This window comes from Drosophila bipectinata, chromosome XR (genome assembly GCF_030179905.1).
Source record: "Drosophila bipectinata strain 14024-0381.07 chromosome XR, DbipHiC1v2, whole genome shotgun sequence".
Taxonomy (NCBI): Eukaryota; Metazoa; Arthropoda; class Insecta; order Diptera; family Drosophilidae; genus Drosophila; species Drosophila bipectinata.
The window spans coordinates 19,241,567-19,260,529 of NC_091735.1; the positions used below are offsets into that span (position 1 = coordinate 19,241,567).

At 34.0% G+C, this 18,963-nt stretch overlaps 1 protein-coding gene and 1 long non-coding RNA gene across 6 annotated transcripts in view; one reads left to right on the forward strand and one right to left on the reverse strand.

Annotated features, from left to right (window-relative positions):
- Positions 1–12,945, forward strand: part of shakB (shaking B) — a 231,129-nt gene extending 218,184 nt beyond the window's left edge. For all 5 annotated transcript variants that reach the window (XM_043212884.2, XM_070276565.1, XM_043212886.2 and 2 more), the window contains 4 exons: positions 214–278; positions 2,341–2,507; positions 2,563–2,741; positions 2,814–12,945. In XM_043212884.2, the coding sequence (XP_043068819.1) occupies positions 214–278; positions 2,341–2,507; positions 2,563–2,741; positions 2,814–3,006 (604 nt within the window). In that variant the 3' untranslated portion in view covers positions 3,007–12,945. The remainder of the gene's footprint in view (positions 1–213; positions 279–2,340; positions 2,508–2,562; positions 2,742–2,813) is intronic.
- LOC138925673 (uncharacterized) lies at positions 115–18,652 on the reverse strand. The gene is made up of 4 exons (XR_011441863.1): positions 18,504–18,652; positions 14,919–15,722; positions 14,745–14,845; positions 115–347 (listed from the first exon to the last, which is right to left on the reverse strand). It is a non-coding gene; the product is annotated as an uncharacterized lncRNA (long non-coding RNA).
- Between the last annotated feature and the right edge of the window lie 311 nt (positions 18,653–18,963).

Consider the following 18,963-nt stretch of genomic DNA (forward strand, 5'->3'; position numbering starts at 1 on the left):
TCCAAAGAAAGTATGTCATCAGTTTAAAAAATTTCACCAGAAATTCATTGTGATTCACTCCCAAAAAAAATTCAGTTGAGACAAAAGGAAACTTAAACAAACATTTAGGAAATTTATTATATATTTACCGATCGGAAGCGGGTCGGAGATCTCCTGAGTCTGAATCATTGCTAATTACTTCCCTTTTGGGATGCCATTCCATTCCATTTCCAGATATCACAATTGGTGGGCGTACAGATATTACGTGTGTGAGCTGCTCGCCCTTATAAATGTGATAGGTGAGTGGTATTTGTATTCAATTTATTCCTCAATTTTCCATTTTCCAGGTGCCAAATACTAGAAAAACACTGTAAAAAAAAAAATGACTAAAACTAAAAGAGAAAACAAAAAGCAAAGTAAACAATTTGTTGTTCTGGTTTAAAGCATAAATTTGCCGCTTCATTGCTGCATTCTTTAACCTGGATTGTTCCCCTGAATTTCCTTCGATATTCTGCCAACAAAAATCAATGACGAATTTTTATCGACTGACCGATCGCACCGACCGACCCACATCAAAATAAACAAAAAATTAAATGTTTTTTTTTTCTCTCACTGTGTCGGTTGGTTGGTTGGTCGCCCCTCGTGGGGCGCACGCTGAAATCCGAAATCTGACAAAATAATGAACTGTCAGAAAACATGAGAAATAAACAATAATAATGCGAGTAATACACGTTTTTATAAAATGGCTGACATCTCGTCGTGCGAGGGGAGTTTGTTGAGAAACAGAACCTAAATGCATTGTCTAATTGGCTAAATGCCTTTTCTTCCACCCTCCCCAAATTCTAAATGGGTCAATTAGACAGCAGGGGTTGGAGAGTCTTTTCGGGATTTCTTTCTTATGGATATTATACAATTTCAAGGCGCCAGGGAACGTTTTAAGAAATGAAGGCATTTTATAGAACATTTTTTCAGTTGTTACTAGGTATGAGTTTTTTTGTTTATAGTTAGTGGGTACTATTTAATGGTTATTAGTTTTTAATTTAAAAGAATTATATATACTAGTCACTCGTTGTTTATTAAGGGTTACCTTGCCTTATTTTAAAGTCATTAGTTAATATGCACTATTCAGCAACTTTTTTCTAGTTACTGGTTACTCGTTACTAGTTTCTAGTTAATTTTTTCTATTTACATCTTACTGTGCAAAAGTCCCTAGTTTTTAGTAACTGGTTTTATGTTTCTTTTTTAAAACCTATATTTACTAGTTATTAGTTACTAGCTACTATCTACTAATCAGGTTCTGGTTTAAAGTTTCTAGTTAAAAGTTTCTTTTTAGTAGTTACTATTTGCAAATCTTAGTTACTGGTTACTAGTTACACTTCTTATTACTTTCAATTTCTATTTCCCAGTAACTGGTTAATATTTACTAGAAACTTGTTATCCATTTCCAGTTACTTGTTGTTATTTACTAGTTATTAGTATTTACTTACTGTTTTCTAGTTACTAGCTACTAGTTTTCAGATACTAGCTTCTAATTATTAGTTACTAGTTATATCAGTTCTATTATCCTGGAAAATGTTGTATTATTTTATTTTAAGAAAAGTTAAATATACTGTGCCCTTTATCATTTAAATTATTTATTAAGTACCAAAATTATAGATTTTTAAACATCTTTTACTTCGTTAAAAACCTCTTTAAAAATCCACTAAAACAGAATAGATTTTAAAAGCTTCTTTTGAACAGAATATTATTTTCCTTCCAATTACCCAATAGCTTATTAATTAGCTTGGCCCAATATTTTGTAGAGTTCTCTTTCTAAATATTTATATATAATGAATTTAATTAGCAAAAAGTTCTCTGGCAAATTAAAAACTTGTATTTACCTTAAAAATATATACCCCTGATGCCTCTCAGCAATCCAGTTTGTTTGTTCATTGACCTCCATTTTCAACGGCCAATTAGCCGCAATTAGCCCAAACAATTGATGGATCACACCAAAGTGAATTCGGTCGGTTTATCTGCCATAATTAATTGGCCGCAAGGTGAATGAATTCTGAATCAGTATCCGAATCGAAATCATTGCCGCCTCATTTACAAACGATCAATCAAGTGTATCGACTTGGAAAAAGTCAGAAGTCCGAAGCTATTTTACACAAAAATTTACAGAGAAACTCTCAAGTTTGAAAAAAGTATCTCGATCTTTTTTTTTTTTGAAATGAGAAGAGAAGAAAATGCGGGAAAAGGAAAGCCATTAATTAAGTGATCGTGTGTGTAAACAATGGAATGGATTTGTGAATACTATATCTTACGATTTAATCGTTGACTTGCTAATTGGTGTGTTTTTTGTTTTTTTCACCTTTGCAGGTCAAATGTTTCTTATGAATCGATTTTTCGATGGCGAATTTATGACATTTGGCCTGGATGTGATAGATTATATGGAGACCGATCAGGAAGATCGCATGGATCCGATGATTTACATATTTCCCAGAATGACCAAATGTACATTTTTTAAATATGGTTCAAGTGGGGAGGTGAGTTTTTCATACATTTTTAAAAAATATATATTTTAATACTGAAATTTTTTAGGTGGAAAAACACGACGCCATTTGCATTTTACCATTAAACGTTGTTAATGAGAAAATTTACATTTTCCTTTGGTTTTGGTTCATCTTATTAACGTTTCTCACATTATTAACGCTAATATACAGGGTGGTTATTATATTCTCACCTCGAATGAGGGTCTACTTATTTCGTATGCGATTTAGGTAAGTTGTCAAAAATACCTACCATATCTAGTATTTTTTTTATTAATATATATTTTAATTTTTAAATTACAGGTTAGTGCGTCGTGACGCTATTGAAATAATCGTTCGTCGTTCAAAGATGGGCGATTGGTTTTTGTTGTATTTATTAGGTGAAAACATAGATACGGTTATATTTCGTGATGTTGTACAGGACTTAGCGAATCGTTTAGGACATAACCAACACCACAGGGTGCCTGGCTTAAAAGGTGAAATACAGGATGCATGATATTGGGAGTATTAGAAACAATACAAAATGCAATTTGTCGTCTCCATTTGAAAACCATCTCAAAAAGCAATTAAAACTCAACTAAAGCAAGAATAACTAAACAAAGACTTGATACCATATGAGAAGAGAATATCGTTAGAGAATATCTTAGAGAATCGTCACAGCACACAGCAGCAGCCGCTTCATGAACTTCACAGAAACAAAAAAAAAAAGATAATGAAAAAATCTCAAAGACACACCATTAACTAAAATCACCATTCAACAATCGCAACAACAAAAAAAATGTCAAAAATATTTAAAAAAACGTATCTTAAAAATACAACCAAAAAAACTATCGTCAGCGCGCAGTCATTTTTGAAATCAAACATAAAAATCCGGCATGGTCGTGAAGTCACTAGCACCATGGTCGATAGCAGGCGTCTATCGATAGTCGATAACCAACCAACAAACCAACACACACACACACAGGGCAGAACTGGAAACTAATCGGAAGCGGATGAAAAATTAAATAAATTTATAAAAAAAAAAAATCAAATGAGAATGTAAAACAGGAATAACAACAGGAAATGCATTGGAATAGTAGAATAGTCCTTTCGAAGGACAAGAACAACTGCTATCCAGCAGACAGGACACGGCGACCGGAGGCAAGTGGCGCCTGCCGCCGGTCAATGGTCACAAGGATACAAGGTCACGAGTCAAAGGATCTTAGCTAAGAAAGAAAGCTAAGCGATCTGCGATCCATAGAAAAGTTGCCCCTAAGGACAAGAACAAAGTGTGAGCAGGACAAACGGAAACGGAGACGGAAACGGATACACATATAGCTTATAGCTACATCAATCATACGCCCCGTAGGACATACACACACATGTACACACAAAGACACACATACAAAGAAACACAGACTCATCGCACTTTGCTTGTCATGCAGCGTTAACTAAAACCAAACATCAACAAAGTCGAGACGACGCCCGCGGAAAATTGCATTTCTGTATTAACCCCAAAAAAAAAAATTAACATCACTAGCATCATGTTATCACCTAGAGGAAGGAGCAGAGTAGATCAGGACACCATAAACGATGCAACAACAACAACAACACGAAGGTGAGAGGTCAAGTATCCTCGCCGGTCGCCTCAAAACAAAAAAAGGAGGACACCAAACAAGCGAACAACGAGAGAGCGCAAAAAAGAAAAAGTCACGAAGGAGCAGAGAAGCAGAGGAGGAGGATAAACCAGCAGCAAAGAGAAAACGAAGTAAAAGAAATAAAAGAAAGTAAATGTAACAGTTTAATTAAATTAAATTCAATTCAATTAAATTACTTATTACAATGATATCTTGAAGTGTTCATGTATTCGAATGTAGGTTAACTAAGTCAAGCATACAAAATAATTCTACATTACATATATACATATATGATTATATATATATACATATATATATATATATGAAAGGAGAATCTATATGTATATATACATATTTATATATATATAGTATATAGTATATAAATGAAGAAAAGGAAAAAAACAAAAAACAACTTTTTTTTTGTCTAACTCTAAGCGTTTGTATTACCCGCTAAAACAAAAAAAAAAAATACCAAATGATGAAGAAAAGATGGAAAAAAGCAACAAGAAAATACCAAAAAAATGCAAAAACACAATTTTTTTTTTATATATACAGAAAAGGATTCAAAAAATGCCGAGGCGAAACGAAACGAACAAAAAATATCAGTAAATATCAGAAAATACCATACCGAATACCGAAACCGAAAAACCAAAAAAACTAAAAAAAAAAATACTAAATAGTTTAAAATTGGAAATAGAAACTATAGCGCGCATCATTATATAACCAAAAAGTAAAAAAAAAAAATACAAAACAAAGACAGACAGTGAGACGGAAATGTTTTAAAACTCATACACATACAGACACACACACACACATGGACACACCTACATTATAGTATATAAAGCATATACATATATTATTATCGATCAGCATACATTCGCAGCATAAATCAATTAACTCAACTAATAATAGAGCATACTCAACTCTCTCCCTTAAAGATAATACGCCTAATAGCCACCCCCACGAAAAAAAAGCGGAAAATTACCAAAAAAAAAAAACAAAATACTAAAAAATCATACCAAATGAAAATGCTTTGCCTCACACACACACACACACACGAACCGAACACACATACATACATACAAACATCGATCAAGTGTAATAATATCGATAACAATACGATAATGTCCTATGCAACGAGGGTTCAGTTTGGATTTCGGCGACAATTCCCAAGATCACAAAAAGGCATTGCAGTTGCTTGACCTCTGACCTCCCAGCCCATCACCATCCCCCCCTTAGACCCATTTAGGTAGTTAGCTAAGCCGATCAGCCAAGAAAAAGAACCATAGAAAATCATCGAATCGAAGATAAACCAAATGAAAGGTTCAATATGTGCTACAAATTGTAATATCCGTCCAGAAAACTTTTTGAAGCGCACCTTCCTGCTCCATTGACAAGCTTATCGATATCTATCGATAGTATCGATTTCAATGCGCGATTATTTGTGCTTTCCCTAGCAGGCTGCTTTTCCACTACACAAAAAAAAAAATACTAACATACAAAAGAAACCCAAAATGGACCAAAAATACCAAGTCACAGATGCCTCAAAAGTTTTCCTTTGATTAAAGCGATCTCTCTCCATTTCTCCCTTTTGTCCTTTAACCCTTTCCTGTCTCTTTCTCTTTCATCTATATCACTATCTCACTCTCTGAAGAAAAAAAGGACGACCAATGACGAAAAACACAGCCAGAAAGCAAAAGCCAGAGATGCAAATCTAACAACAAAATATCACTGCCAACCAATTAAAAAACAAAAAACAAACAAATTTAAATAGTTAAAGAAATAAAAAAAACATAAATAATAGATGAGTATGGGGCGGAGGGAGGAGGTTTTCGAGGGGGATCCGGGGAAGGACAACTGCAATGCCAAGCAAAAAGGAATTAGTTTCCAAATTTAAGAAAAAAAAGATTAAAAGGTTCCTTGTCTGAGAATCAGGAATTGCCGAAACGTTCGCCAGGAATTTAAAGCCTCACCTCACGGTATTCATTTTTTTTTTCGGTTTCAAAATTAGTTTAAATGCTTTATTGATTTGTTCGTCTTTTCTCACAACTATCCAGCATATTTAAAGACGCATTAAAATTAGCAAAAAAAAAAAACCAAAAACAAATTCTAGGAGGAGCCGAACCGGTGGGGGAAGAGTAAGATGTTGAAGCAAAAAAACAATAATTATAACAATAAAATGTTAATAAGTAATTTTAGCGTATTTTTTTTTAACAGCTTATAGCCAACTAAGTAAAGTAAATGTAATTCTAGTTCAAACTGAACCATTTTTTGTCTGCGTTTTTTTTTTTTGGCGTGTATCAGTAGGGTAAGACATACAGAAACACACAACAAACATACAACACAACAAAACAACACACACAGACACGCAATGAAATCGAAATGGTAAACGAAAAGCAAATGTAACATATAATTAAAGGATATCCGAGGATAAATTAAACTGTAATTATAGAGAGAAGGTGAAGGAGAGCGAACCGAGCGAAGGAATACCATACCAAAACGTAAGCATATTACAAGGAAATTGCCATTAGTCGATAGTTTTAAAGCGATACGTATATGATCTGCAATGCTAGGTTAAAAAAAAAAACAAAAACACACTCACACACAACCAAAAAACAAGAATATATAGTGTAGCTCAATCCAAGTCGTATCTCGTAACTCGTAACTCCAAACAAATAAAATTAAAAAAAGAAAACCACACACAAACTAAAAGCAATTGTAAAATATCGTAACAAGTCTTAAGGCGATTCGGAATCGAATCGAAAACAAACAAACAAACAAGCAAAACTTTATTTTTCAAAGTTTTTGCCGCAATATTTACTCTACCTTAACAAATAAATAAGAACAAAAATTATACTAGCTGAATAAATAGAAATTAAGAAGGACATTTCATAGACACACACACACACACACAAACAAAAACAAACACATGGAAACAATAGATTCCCTAGAAGCAATAGGCACTGGCGAAAACGGAAACGGAAACTGAAACAGAAACAGAAACGAAAGCAGGCAGAGCTAACGGTAACATCGATGATTTTACACCAAGTTCCACCACTACTTCCGGTACAGTTGTGTCCAATTTTTCAAAACACACCAGCACAGCACTTTTCTCTCCTCTACCTCTCTTTCTTACTCTCTTGAGCTTTCTTTTCCCCAAATTTCAAGTATTTATTTGGTATTTATTTGTTTTTATCGATTAATCGATATATATCGGCTATTGAGTCATAGTTTTGTTTGCTTGTTTGTTTGTTTCCGAATACTGATTTTTATGATTTTATTTATTTATTTTTTTTGTATAATTATTATGTATTTAGGTTTTAGTTTTAAAACATTTAACGTACTTGCTCATTTGTTCTTTCGTGCAATAAAAAAAAACGAGACTTGTATACATATCATTGTTTATTGGGTATTATTATTGTTCCTTGGGGATCCCTTTTTACTTTCTTCCCCATCTCTATCTCTTTCTTCTTAACTCTGTCCATCCTCTTCTCTTGTAGCACTTCCCGCCCTAGCACCAAGAAATCGCGAAAAGAAAGTCAATTTCTCACAGCTCAAAAAAAAAACCAAAAGCAACAAAAACACGCAATGAAACGAACTAAAAGCAACAATTAGTGAAGCATATTGGTGAAATAATCGTAACTTATATTTTAAACAAAAAATCAAATTAGTGAGTGATTAGCGCAATGGTAACGATATAATGATAAAAACCATTTAGTTGAAAGACCCCCTAGCAGAATCGAATCGAATCGAATAGTGAGAACTTTTTATTAGACAAAATATGAAAGTGAACATTTTTTAATTGTATACTAATCGAATCAAAATTGTAAAAACCAAAAAGAAATCTTATAAAATTTATTAACAAAAAAAAAAAAATGAAAAAGGCAACCATAGATATTGCATACAAATTGAAACTGCCAATTCACATTCTCAGACAAATTTTTACGAAGCTAAACCAAAATCGAGCATTACCCAATTAATAGCACTAAGCAAACCCAAAAAAAAACATATATATATATATATATATTATATATACAAAATTGCTGAATATTTCCGAAACAAAACAAAAAAATATTGAGAATCAATTCAAACTCGTATCTAGAAAACGTATCTAAAATAAAACAAAATTTAATAATAATAATTGACAAGGCCTTCGAATTTGATCCTCACCTTCGTTTCGTTTCCCCCGATTTCCGATTAAACCGATAACCCATGACCGATATTCGATATCCGTTTTCCGATAATGGATTGCGGATTTCGGATTCTGAGGTACAGGCTTACTTTAGGCACCTAGCGTATATCAATTTGTGTGTGTGTGAACAAATAGCAGACAATAATTAGTGAAAGGCGCGAGTAGGCTATTTTGTAATCGAAATCGAGAGTCCAGAAATATTCTTCAGTTATTTGAAATTTGTTGATTTTAATAACTAATAATTTACTGTCTTCCAGCCTAGCGTACATTATTAAATTGATAATTTTTGAATTAAAAGCAGGTTCCTAAACAGTCCAAGAATTAAAATAATATTTCGCCTTTTTATCATCTTATTTTGTGATTATCGATAACACAATTCCGTACGATTTCGATAGCTTAATGCCAAAAAAAAGAAAAGGAAAATGAGATTTATTTCGTTGATGGCCAGAATTCAGCAGCATTTGATGGATGGTGTATAGGAAAACTGCCTTAAAGTGATTTCAAAGTGAGACCGAACGATCGATAAACCAGCAAACCGTGTATATAGGAGATGAACGTCAAGGAATGTCAAAGAAAGTCGATAATAGTCGATAGTAGTCGCGGAGAGCCGTTGGACAGAGATCGGTGTAAGATCCGGGAGGTGACAATTTTTTTTACTAAACAAACCAATTTAGCCACGTATCTATGAGTAAGCCTAACTTTTAACACAGCCATGCATACTGACTTGTACATAGAACACACACCCTCATCTAAATATATATGTGTATATCGATATATATCGATATATATGTGTAGAGATATATGGGCAGCATATATACATGCAAATATACATATATACTCTATAGATACATATACAAGCATATACACACACCAGTATATATACATAAAGCGAATGTTTTATAACGTGGTGGAAAATGATGATTAGTTGGTAAACGTAGAGCGAGACATCTTTAGCAAAATTACACCTAAGTTTTCCAGATTCAGATGACTTTTTAACCAAAAAAAAAAAAACAAAAGAAACTAAAAAACGAATCATTCGAAAGCAGGCTGGCAAGCTGAATAGATAATGAGAAATATGAAAGAGAAAAATTATGTAGAAAAGCCGACAGAGTAAGAAACTATTTGTATTTCAACTTGTTTTCCAGGAGATCCTAAGTTTAGTCACCTTAATGTAATGTAAATTTAACTAAAAACCAAAAACCAATTATTAAGAAAAGGAAAAGTATGTAAAATAATTGCATAAATAATTTCAAATATATTCGCCGATTGCCTTCAACTAGAGGAATTTTGATTAAACTTAATAATGAATAATGAATAACGAATACTAAATAATTAATAATAATTGGTAAAAGAAAAACAAAAATTGAAATTATTAAATAATGCATTGAAATATTTATACAAAACTAAAAATGAAAATAAAAGAAAAATATAAAAATAAAAACAATAAATAGAGAGGAGAGGAAGGATGTGAGAGATGAAAAGATGCCGAAGCAGTCAGTCGAAGAAGAACAACAAATCTACACAAAATGAAATTCAAAAAGAACTGAAGTAAAAACAAAGATTTTAAAGCAGTAACAAATGGCAAACAAAAAACAAAACAAATAAGAATAAAAAATAAAACAAGATAAAGCATTCATATTTGTACACTAAAGAAAGTACGCAACTTATACACGCAATATTAGACTAAACCGAATCGATAACAGATACCGATAACCGATAGATTCCCCTTGGAAAATGCTTCCCTTCCCAAATTCAATCCGGTATTTTATTTCGGTATTTTTTTTAAATATCCTATGTATTTTTTCTCTCGAACTAGAAACACTCGCACATATCCAACGAAAGACGTCGATTACTTTCCCATTTATCCCCCATTCCTATCGAAAGACCACCACCACCACCACCCCTAGATATTCACCTAAAATTTCCCTTTAAAAATCGATAACAAAAATATGAAAAACAAAAAATCGAAAGAATCGATCGACTCACAACCACAATTGCAACCACAACCGAACCACAGAAGCACAACCACAGATGATGCACAACCACAGCAAAAGAGCTAAAAGAAATGCTAATAAACGAGAAAACGAGGAAGAAAATATATAAAAGATGAAATAATGAAAGCAAGCTGGAGGAGGAGATCGAATCTAGAGAATACTTTTAGGCATTAAGCGTACTTCTACATAGTTTGTATCTCTTATATATATACAACACACACACAGATATAACTAGGTATATGGATATAGCATAATTATACAGATATACAGACCTATGGATAAACTCAAAATACCGCATAAAACTAGCCAGAGGGGGAGATCTGAATGGTTATCAGAGGATTGTATCGATAAATATCGATACAAGTCAAAAAGACCGTAGATCGAAAAAAAAACCAATTTTTTTTTATTACTTGTACTGTATTTTATGATAAAACGCTAATGATAAATGGTAATGGTAATGGTAACGGTAAACGGTAACGGTAATGGACATTTAACTAGTTATAACGTGCAGTTATCGTAATTTATGATTATCGATTATTGAGTCTTGAGTACGATTATTATGGAACGTTTAATTTTGTTAATACGAAAACAAAACGCGAGCATGGTTAATAAAGCTTTAATTTGAAGCTATATAGGTATATATATACGCCCATATATATATATACAAAACACACACACACACACAGACACGAAAAACACACACACATATACACAAAGCACAGACACAGACAGAAGAAGAGACGTCCTCAGTTTATAAATTTTCAAATGAGTGACAGAAAAACAACAAAAAAAAAATTAAGAACATACACAAGAAAACAGTAATTAAGTCTTAAGGCCCATATAAGTATAATACAATTAAAATTATTTATCGAAATCAATTTATTATTGATAGCAAAAAACGATGGAAACGAAACGAAGCGATTACGATTAATGATTAACGATAAAAGTAACGATAACGATAATGATAACGATAACGATAACGATAGCAATGGCAAAAAGCAAACAAAAACAGAGTTTCCAAAGCGCAAAACGGAAAGGCAAGAAAAGAAAGTAGAGAGAGAAAAGCAGGATAGGTCGAGTGCTATGTGTGCATATGCGGATTTTGGATATATTTTTGTTTTTTTTTTTTTTCTAAAGAAATAAATACATATAGTATATATGTATGGAGAAAAAAAAGGGGGATATATCCACCGATATGCACACACAAACACAAACACTACACACACACTCACACACAAACATATATACTATATGCATAATACATGAATGAGGAGAATTTTTAGTCTTATACTAATTACCGAACCGGAGAGGCAAACAAATCTATATACAATACATGGCATACACATATATGAAAGCCCCTATATTGAGGATATAAACGTGAATTTTTAGCAAACTAAGTAATAAATTATACACAGAAACAGACACAACCATACACACACACAAACAACATGCATACATATGTATATCCTTGTACTCTACGAGTATCGGGTATGAATACAAAATACACAGAAGAAAAAAGCGATTTTAGATGATCGAATCGCCGCATTACATAATCCAACTAGCAGCAAGCAGCGCAAGATGGGTGCAAGGTGGTATATACAAGTATATATATATATATATATATACGTCTAATACAAATAATTACATTATGCAATAAAGTGGAGGAGTGAGTGCTAACACACAGCAACAACGGAAATGGCAGAAGGGAGAGCGGAAATGAAACACTTAACATTAAGACACACATGACAAGAGACTTGTAAATAACATACACTCACACACTACACACACACACACACACTATACACACACACACATATACACATACACCCACAAAGAAAGATCGCAGACAGCCACATCAGTATACATACACACAAACACACACACACACTCACAACCATAATTACATTTTACGATTAGTTAATTTTACAAACTAAAATTATTGCAGCAGGCGCATTATATAAAAATAAAATAAAAAAACAAAAAACAAAATGAAAAACTAAAAATGGCAAGAAAAGCCAGAAACAAAAGTAAAACCAAAATCATATGCATTAAAGTAAAGTAAAACAAAAACAACAAAGAAAGAAAAACAAAGCAAGAGGTAAAAGCAAAAAAAAACGCAAAAGCAGAGCGAAAGCAAAGCAAAAGCAGAGCGAAAGAATAGCCAGCTTCCGGTGGCGCTAGGGGCGTTGGGGCGAGGCTAAAGCGGAAGTGTTAAGAGGGCGTGGCGCCTGTGGAGAGACCCCTCTCTCACCACAACACCACTAGAAACCCTTACCCTAGACTCCCCTAACCCCGAACCGCCGACGGGAGATATGTTGATGGGAATTAATAAATTACCAAGTAATATTATAAAAAATATTATTATATAAATTATTATAATTATAAATTATTATTAAAGAAAGCAAGCAACAAACGTAAAACAAGATTACAAAAATACAAAAACAAAAAAAAAAAAAACACAAAACCAAACATAAACATAAACAAGACACATTATAATGCGATAATTGAGTAATCAACAAAAAAACAAAAAAAAAACAAAAAAAAAACCAAAAAAACGAATTGACAACGTTGTATGATTTTGATCAGAAAGTAATAAAAACAATTTTCGATTTGTTACGAAATATACATAAATATTCAATGGCTTTCATTCATTACGGGAGGGGGGATCTAATTTTAACTACTAAAATAAATCAAATAAAATATTTAAAAGTCTCTTACGGCCACCTAGCGGCATATATGGCAAACAGAGTTAAGTCCTCTGCCGGCCCAAAGAGGCAACTAAAGCAGCTTCTGCGACCTACCGGTAGATGTCCTTCCAATTTTATAGCTTTGTGGAATCCATTTTGGAAAACAACAGCTTGGTGTTTTAAAGAATTATTTATACAGTAAACTAGATTGAAAATGAAATTAAATATTTAAAAATAAATACTTGATTAAATTTAAAGAACTTTAAATTAGTAAATTTATTTGATAGCCCTGCAGGCTATAAAATCCAGTCTGTTCAGAGCCATCTGTCGCTCTTAACAGCCAACTAACAATACATCGCTTCCAAAACCTAGTTCTAGGTGTCGCCTTCAAAAACCTTATAGCTTTGTGGAAGCTAATTTTAATTAGAAAAATTAATTCTATTTTGACATTAAAAAAATTTTAACATTAAAATTTAAAAAAAATGAATTTTTCACAGGACTAGTGTGCTTCAGTGTGCTATCCTATCGTCAAGCCACTACTTCGCTATTTTGAAAAAACCAACGAGAAGGATACCCAACCCTTAAAATGTAAGACAGACTTGCAGAACGAGGGTCTGGTGAAATATGCCCAGATATCAAAATTCCAACAGGATTATTTGCAGAAACTTGGCCAGCAGCTGGATAATGATTTCCTTCAGACGTTGGCCCCTTTTTATATGAAAATATGAGGCAGATTTTCAACCTTCGTTGTCTAAAAACACAAGTTACGGCAAAGTGGACCATTCAGCTATATTCGCTCTGATGTATATAATTCTTATGATAGATAGGCCTTGATTCTTAACCGAGTCGTGACCCGAACAGATTGGCTTGCATTCAAAAATCAAAAAAGAAAATCAAGACGGCGGCTTCGAGAAACCGCTTCTGGCCAATAATCCTGACGATTTCTGATAAAGATGGAGATGCCGATGAAGCTGCCTGGCTGATAGAAGCGATTTTATTGTAAATGAAATTAAGCTCAACTGTGTGGCTATTCGTGGGACTATAATTGGCCTGGCCATCAATGGGCCGAAAATCAATTACAAGTCAAAGTAAATAGGGTTTCTTAAAAATTAAATTTTTAAAGAAAGAAACAAAAATGAGAATAAATACTGAGCTACGGATGTCTAATGTGCAGATTCTTATTTAAAAAATAAACTTGGTATTTTATTTTTAAATGTTATACAATATTTTTTTTTTTTTTAATTTATAATCTTTTTATGCTTTATAAATGGTATAATTAAGTAATTCATTTGGTATTGTGGTTAAATAAGAAATGGTATTCCAAAAATTCTAATAATATTTAAGAAATCTATTAAAATCTATTTAACACCTTAGATAATTTCTTGCGTTTTGAGATATGTTACTACTAGTCCTTATTGTAATATGATAAACTAAAATTTAACTAAAAGTGATTCGAAAATGGTATTTCGAAGTGTGGTTTAGGATAAAGGCTACATCTTATCCAATATTTACCCGATTGTTGAGATTTGTGGATCGATTCCCCGACGATCTGCATTTAAATATCAATGCAACCTATTTTTTTTTTACATTTTTTTCAAATTTTTCTGATAGAGTTCCTTGTAAAAAGCGCTATTATAACTCAGGGTGAAGGCTATATCTTTTGGTTTAACTTAGTTACTTATTCTTATATAGATTAATATTCCTAGTTATTGATATTTTGTTGTAAAAAGATGTGCAGGACTCACCTGTATGGGTTGCAGTTTAGTCATTGTCCTTGAAAAAAGGATCCTTTTCCGGCTCACTCTCAGGTGATCCCCTTAGATGGCAATCGGTTCGACATCCGGCCCTGCAATATTGAGTAACTTGTGAATGGAGGAGTCCAGGAGCCTGCACCCTTCGATAAGAATCGGAATAATCACCTCCCTGGCCCGCTGCCTGCTCGGGTGTGTTTTTAATAAACATCAAGGACTAATCCCTGACCCTCGGCTTCAGTTTCAGCTTCAGTTTCAGAGGCTGAGATTTGGAAGGACGATACGATTTACATGCGACATAATTACCGCTGATTGAATTGGTCCTGTCACAAAGGTGATGATATAGGATATCGCATGACAAAAAGCAACCGACCTTTGCCACTGAGATTCCGTCCTGCCGATAAACGCACCTTTGAGGGACTTGCCCCTTTATTTCTCCCCGCGGCACTCTCTTCTATTTTCCAAATTTTTGTTTTCTTTTTTTGAAACGGAAATGCACACATTCTGGCAACAAAAAAAGGAGGAAAAAACGAGGGGGTCTGGGGCAGAGGCCTGCGAATTTTTGTTGACTGACTTGCTTGTTTGCCAGCCAGTTTGGCTGGATGTTTGCCTGCAACAGCGGCAGCCTGCTTATTTGCCTGTTTGCCTCTCAAATCAATGCAAAAGAAAAATCTGCAAAAAATACTGGACAGTGCGACCTGGCGGGGCGAGGATAGTCGGTAGTGGTGCGTGCCCGGCTCTACAGGCTCCACTGTACCTGCTTTTCCACGCTCCAGTGGCCGCTTTTCATTAGTTATCGGTACGTGTCTCGTATTTGCTCACCTCTTTCACCAAACGAGGAACTGCCACCGCCGCTGCCGCCTCTGGCCAAATAATTTCCATTTTCGGGCAACACTCGAACCTACTCGAGTACTCGCATTTGACACTCAAACAGGAGGCGAAAAAAACTAGCCTTCATTGTTGATTTAATGCCTAAAATTGGATGATTTAAAAAGAGGAAATTAGACAAAGGGATTAAGAGAGAACATTTATAAAAAATACTTACGCATTATTGGATTTTTTCAACATTAAGAAAATAATAAAAATTTTGGAGTGTTAAGTTATAAGAAATACTTAAGGTTAAAGGTATAATTGAATACATTTTTATTAAAAGTAAAGGATAAAATAATAATGAGTATCTATCTTGTATGTACATATATATTAAAAAATAAGCGTTACTTTATACAATTGTTTAACTAAGAATGGAAAATATGGTATACAGTGGCGGATTTAACAGGAGGGCAAAGGCGCGCTTGCCCACTGGACCCCCCCGACGAAAGGCTTTCAGGGCCCCTCGTGCTGAAAGTTACACCTTCGATTTCTTTTCCACAAATCTGCATCAAAATCTGGGAACAAAATATTTTAAAGATTTTTTGTCAAATTTTCTGGGTTGTCCCCTTCAAAATGTGCAAAATGCATGGGGAGCCCCATATGACCCACTGCGAAGGCCATATCTTAGGAAATATTCATCAGATTCTTGAGCGGAATACTTTAAACGATTTGTGGATCGATTCTCCATAAATCTGCATCAAAATCTGGGAACAAAATATTTTTAAGATTTGTTGTCAAATTTTCTGGGCTGTCCCCTTCAAAATGTGCAAAATGCATGGGGAGCCCCATATGACTCACTGCGTAGCCCATATCTTAGGAAATATTCATCCGATTCTTGAGCGGAATACTTTAAACAATTTGTGGATCGATTCTTAATAAATCTGCATCAAAATCTGGGAACAAAATATTTTTAAGATTTGTTGTCAAATTTTCTGGACTGTCTTCTTCAAAATGTGCAGAATGCATGGGGAGCCCCATATGACCCACTGCGAAGGCCATATCTTAGGAAATATTCATCCGATTCTTGAGCGGAATACTTTAAACGATTTGTGGATCGATTCTCCATAAATCTGCATCAAAATCTGGGAACAAAATATTTTGAAGATTTTTTGTCAAATTTTCTGGGCTGTCCCCTTCAAAATGTGCAGAATGCATGGGGAGCCCCATATGACCCACTGCGAAGGCCATATCTTAGGAAATATTCATCCGATTCTTGAACGGAATACCTTAAACGATTTGTGGATCGATTCTCCATAAATCTGCATCAAAATCTGGGAACAAAATATTTTTAAGATTTTTTGTCAAATTTTCTGGGCTGTCCCCTTCAAAATGTGCAGAATGCATGGGGAGCCCCATATGACCCACTGCGAAGGCCATATCTTAGGAAATATTCATCCGATTCTTGAGCGGAATACTTTAAACAATTTGTGGATCGATTCTCCATAAATCTGCATCAAAATCTGGGAACAAAATATTTTTAAGATTTTTCGTCAAATTTTCTGGGCGGTCCCCTTCAAAATACCCTTCAATGTACCCTGAAAAAATTTTGCCCACTGGGCCTTTTTCCTTAAATCCGCCACTGATGGTATAGCTACAAAGCAGCACCACTAGCACAGGAAATGTTTAAATGGTCACCGTACTCTTTAACTTTAAAGATACACAGATTACATTTTAAGAAGTTTAAAACTTTATAAAAAGTCAAAATTAAACAACTATCATTACTTTAAAAAATAATCGCACCACCATTTTTCCAAAATGGCTTCTGAACCTTAAACATTAACATTCAACAATATGAACACCCAAAATTAAGACACCAAACACCAACAAAGTCCTGACAATGTTATATGGAGAAATTGATTCAAAAACAAACTCCTTGACCTTGGAATAGATATTTACTGTGGGATTAAAGTCAGAAAACTGCCCAAGTGACTCCAACAAGTTCATAGAGTTTCCTCTAAGCTATTGGCACCCCTTTTGTATCAGTGCCCTGCTAAAGGACCACTATAAGTGACATTTTACATTAGTGGCATTTTTTAAATTATTTGTATTAAGAGCTTATCGAAATCCTTTAGAAAAGTATTCTAGGACGTGTTGCAGAAATATTGCAGAAATAAGCAATTGCAACCTCTTAATGTACTTCCTTTTAGGTAAAATGCAATTTAATGTCCAATGCTGCTTTGGAAAGCTACTATATCATATCTCTTGCTCTTTCATATGAAAAATGCGAAGTCATATATGTACTCTCCTCTTATTCTCTTCTCTTCCTCCTATTTTCTTCTTCCTTCCTATTCTTCTTCCTCCTATTCTCCTCAATCGTGGTAATCCGAAAGTATTTTGTTGTTGGACACCAATACACCATATACACCAATTTATATATGTATAATACACCAATTATCGCACCAATGTATTGGTGAATTTATGCATTGGTATGGAAGTTTGCTCTGCAGTATGGGCACCCCTGATTTAATTATTATAATATTAGTTACCTTTGTCAAATTTTGCAAAGTTCAAAGTTTGGCACTTACTTTCCGGTTTTTTGTGAAATTTGGAGAGCCTGACAATCGCTTCGTTCTGTTTCCAAGAAACTTACCCAGCAAAGAGGTTAAAAACCACACGAAAGTTGTTAATTTTTCTTAAGGAAGTGAAATAAAAGTCTCTTCAGCTTCAATTTATCTTCAAGGCAAACAATATGAGACAAAAAAATGTGATAATACCCGCTATTACCAGCTACATGTGGAGTAGCCTCTATGATCTGCTTCCCTACTGGATCTGCATCGTGGTCTGTATTCTGGCCGCCTTCTGTTTCTGTTTCTGTTTCTTACGAGCGCTGCTGACAGGTATCTCAGCTTAACTGCGAATGCCAAACAACTCCCATAAACTCACGTGATTGCCTTCCTGCGAATAACCTTCTCAAATTTTGCACTTTTCACAAACTTTCACAAACTATTTTGACAGCCAGCTTCCAGGGGCTACACTCGAAAGAAGCCCTTGGAAAAGTGTGACCACTTGCATTTTGCAGCCCTGCCAATAATCGATAAGTGCAACCTACCAATCTTTTGTTATCGGGATTAGTAGGGCCTTTGGCTTTTTAAGGCTTTTTTGGCCCCAAAATCTGTATATAAGGCGGCCTTCCCTTCATTTCCATTCAGTTGTCAACAGCTCGCCAAACGGTTGACTTCTCACCTCATCTGGTTTCTGATTTAATTTTTTTTTATTTTTTTTTCTTTTAATTAAATGCGGTGGACTCTAAACGGTGTCGATTCAAAACATATATGGGCCTTATTTTATTTTTTATTATTTTTTTAATTATAATTATGCCTGACTTTATTAATAGTTCATTTAG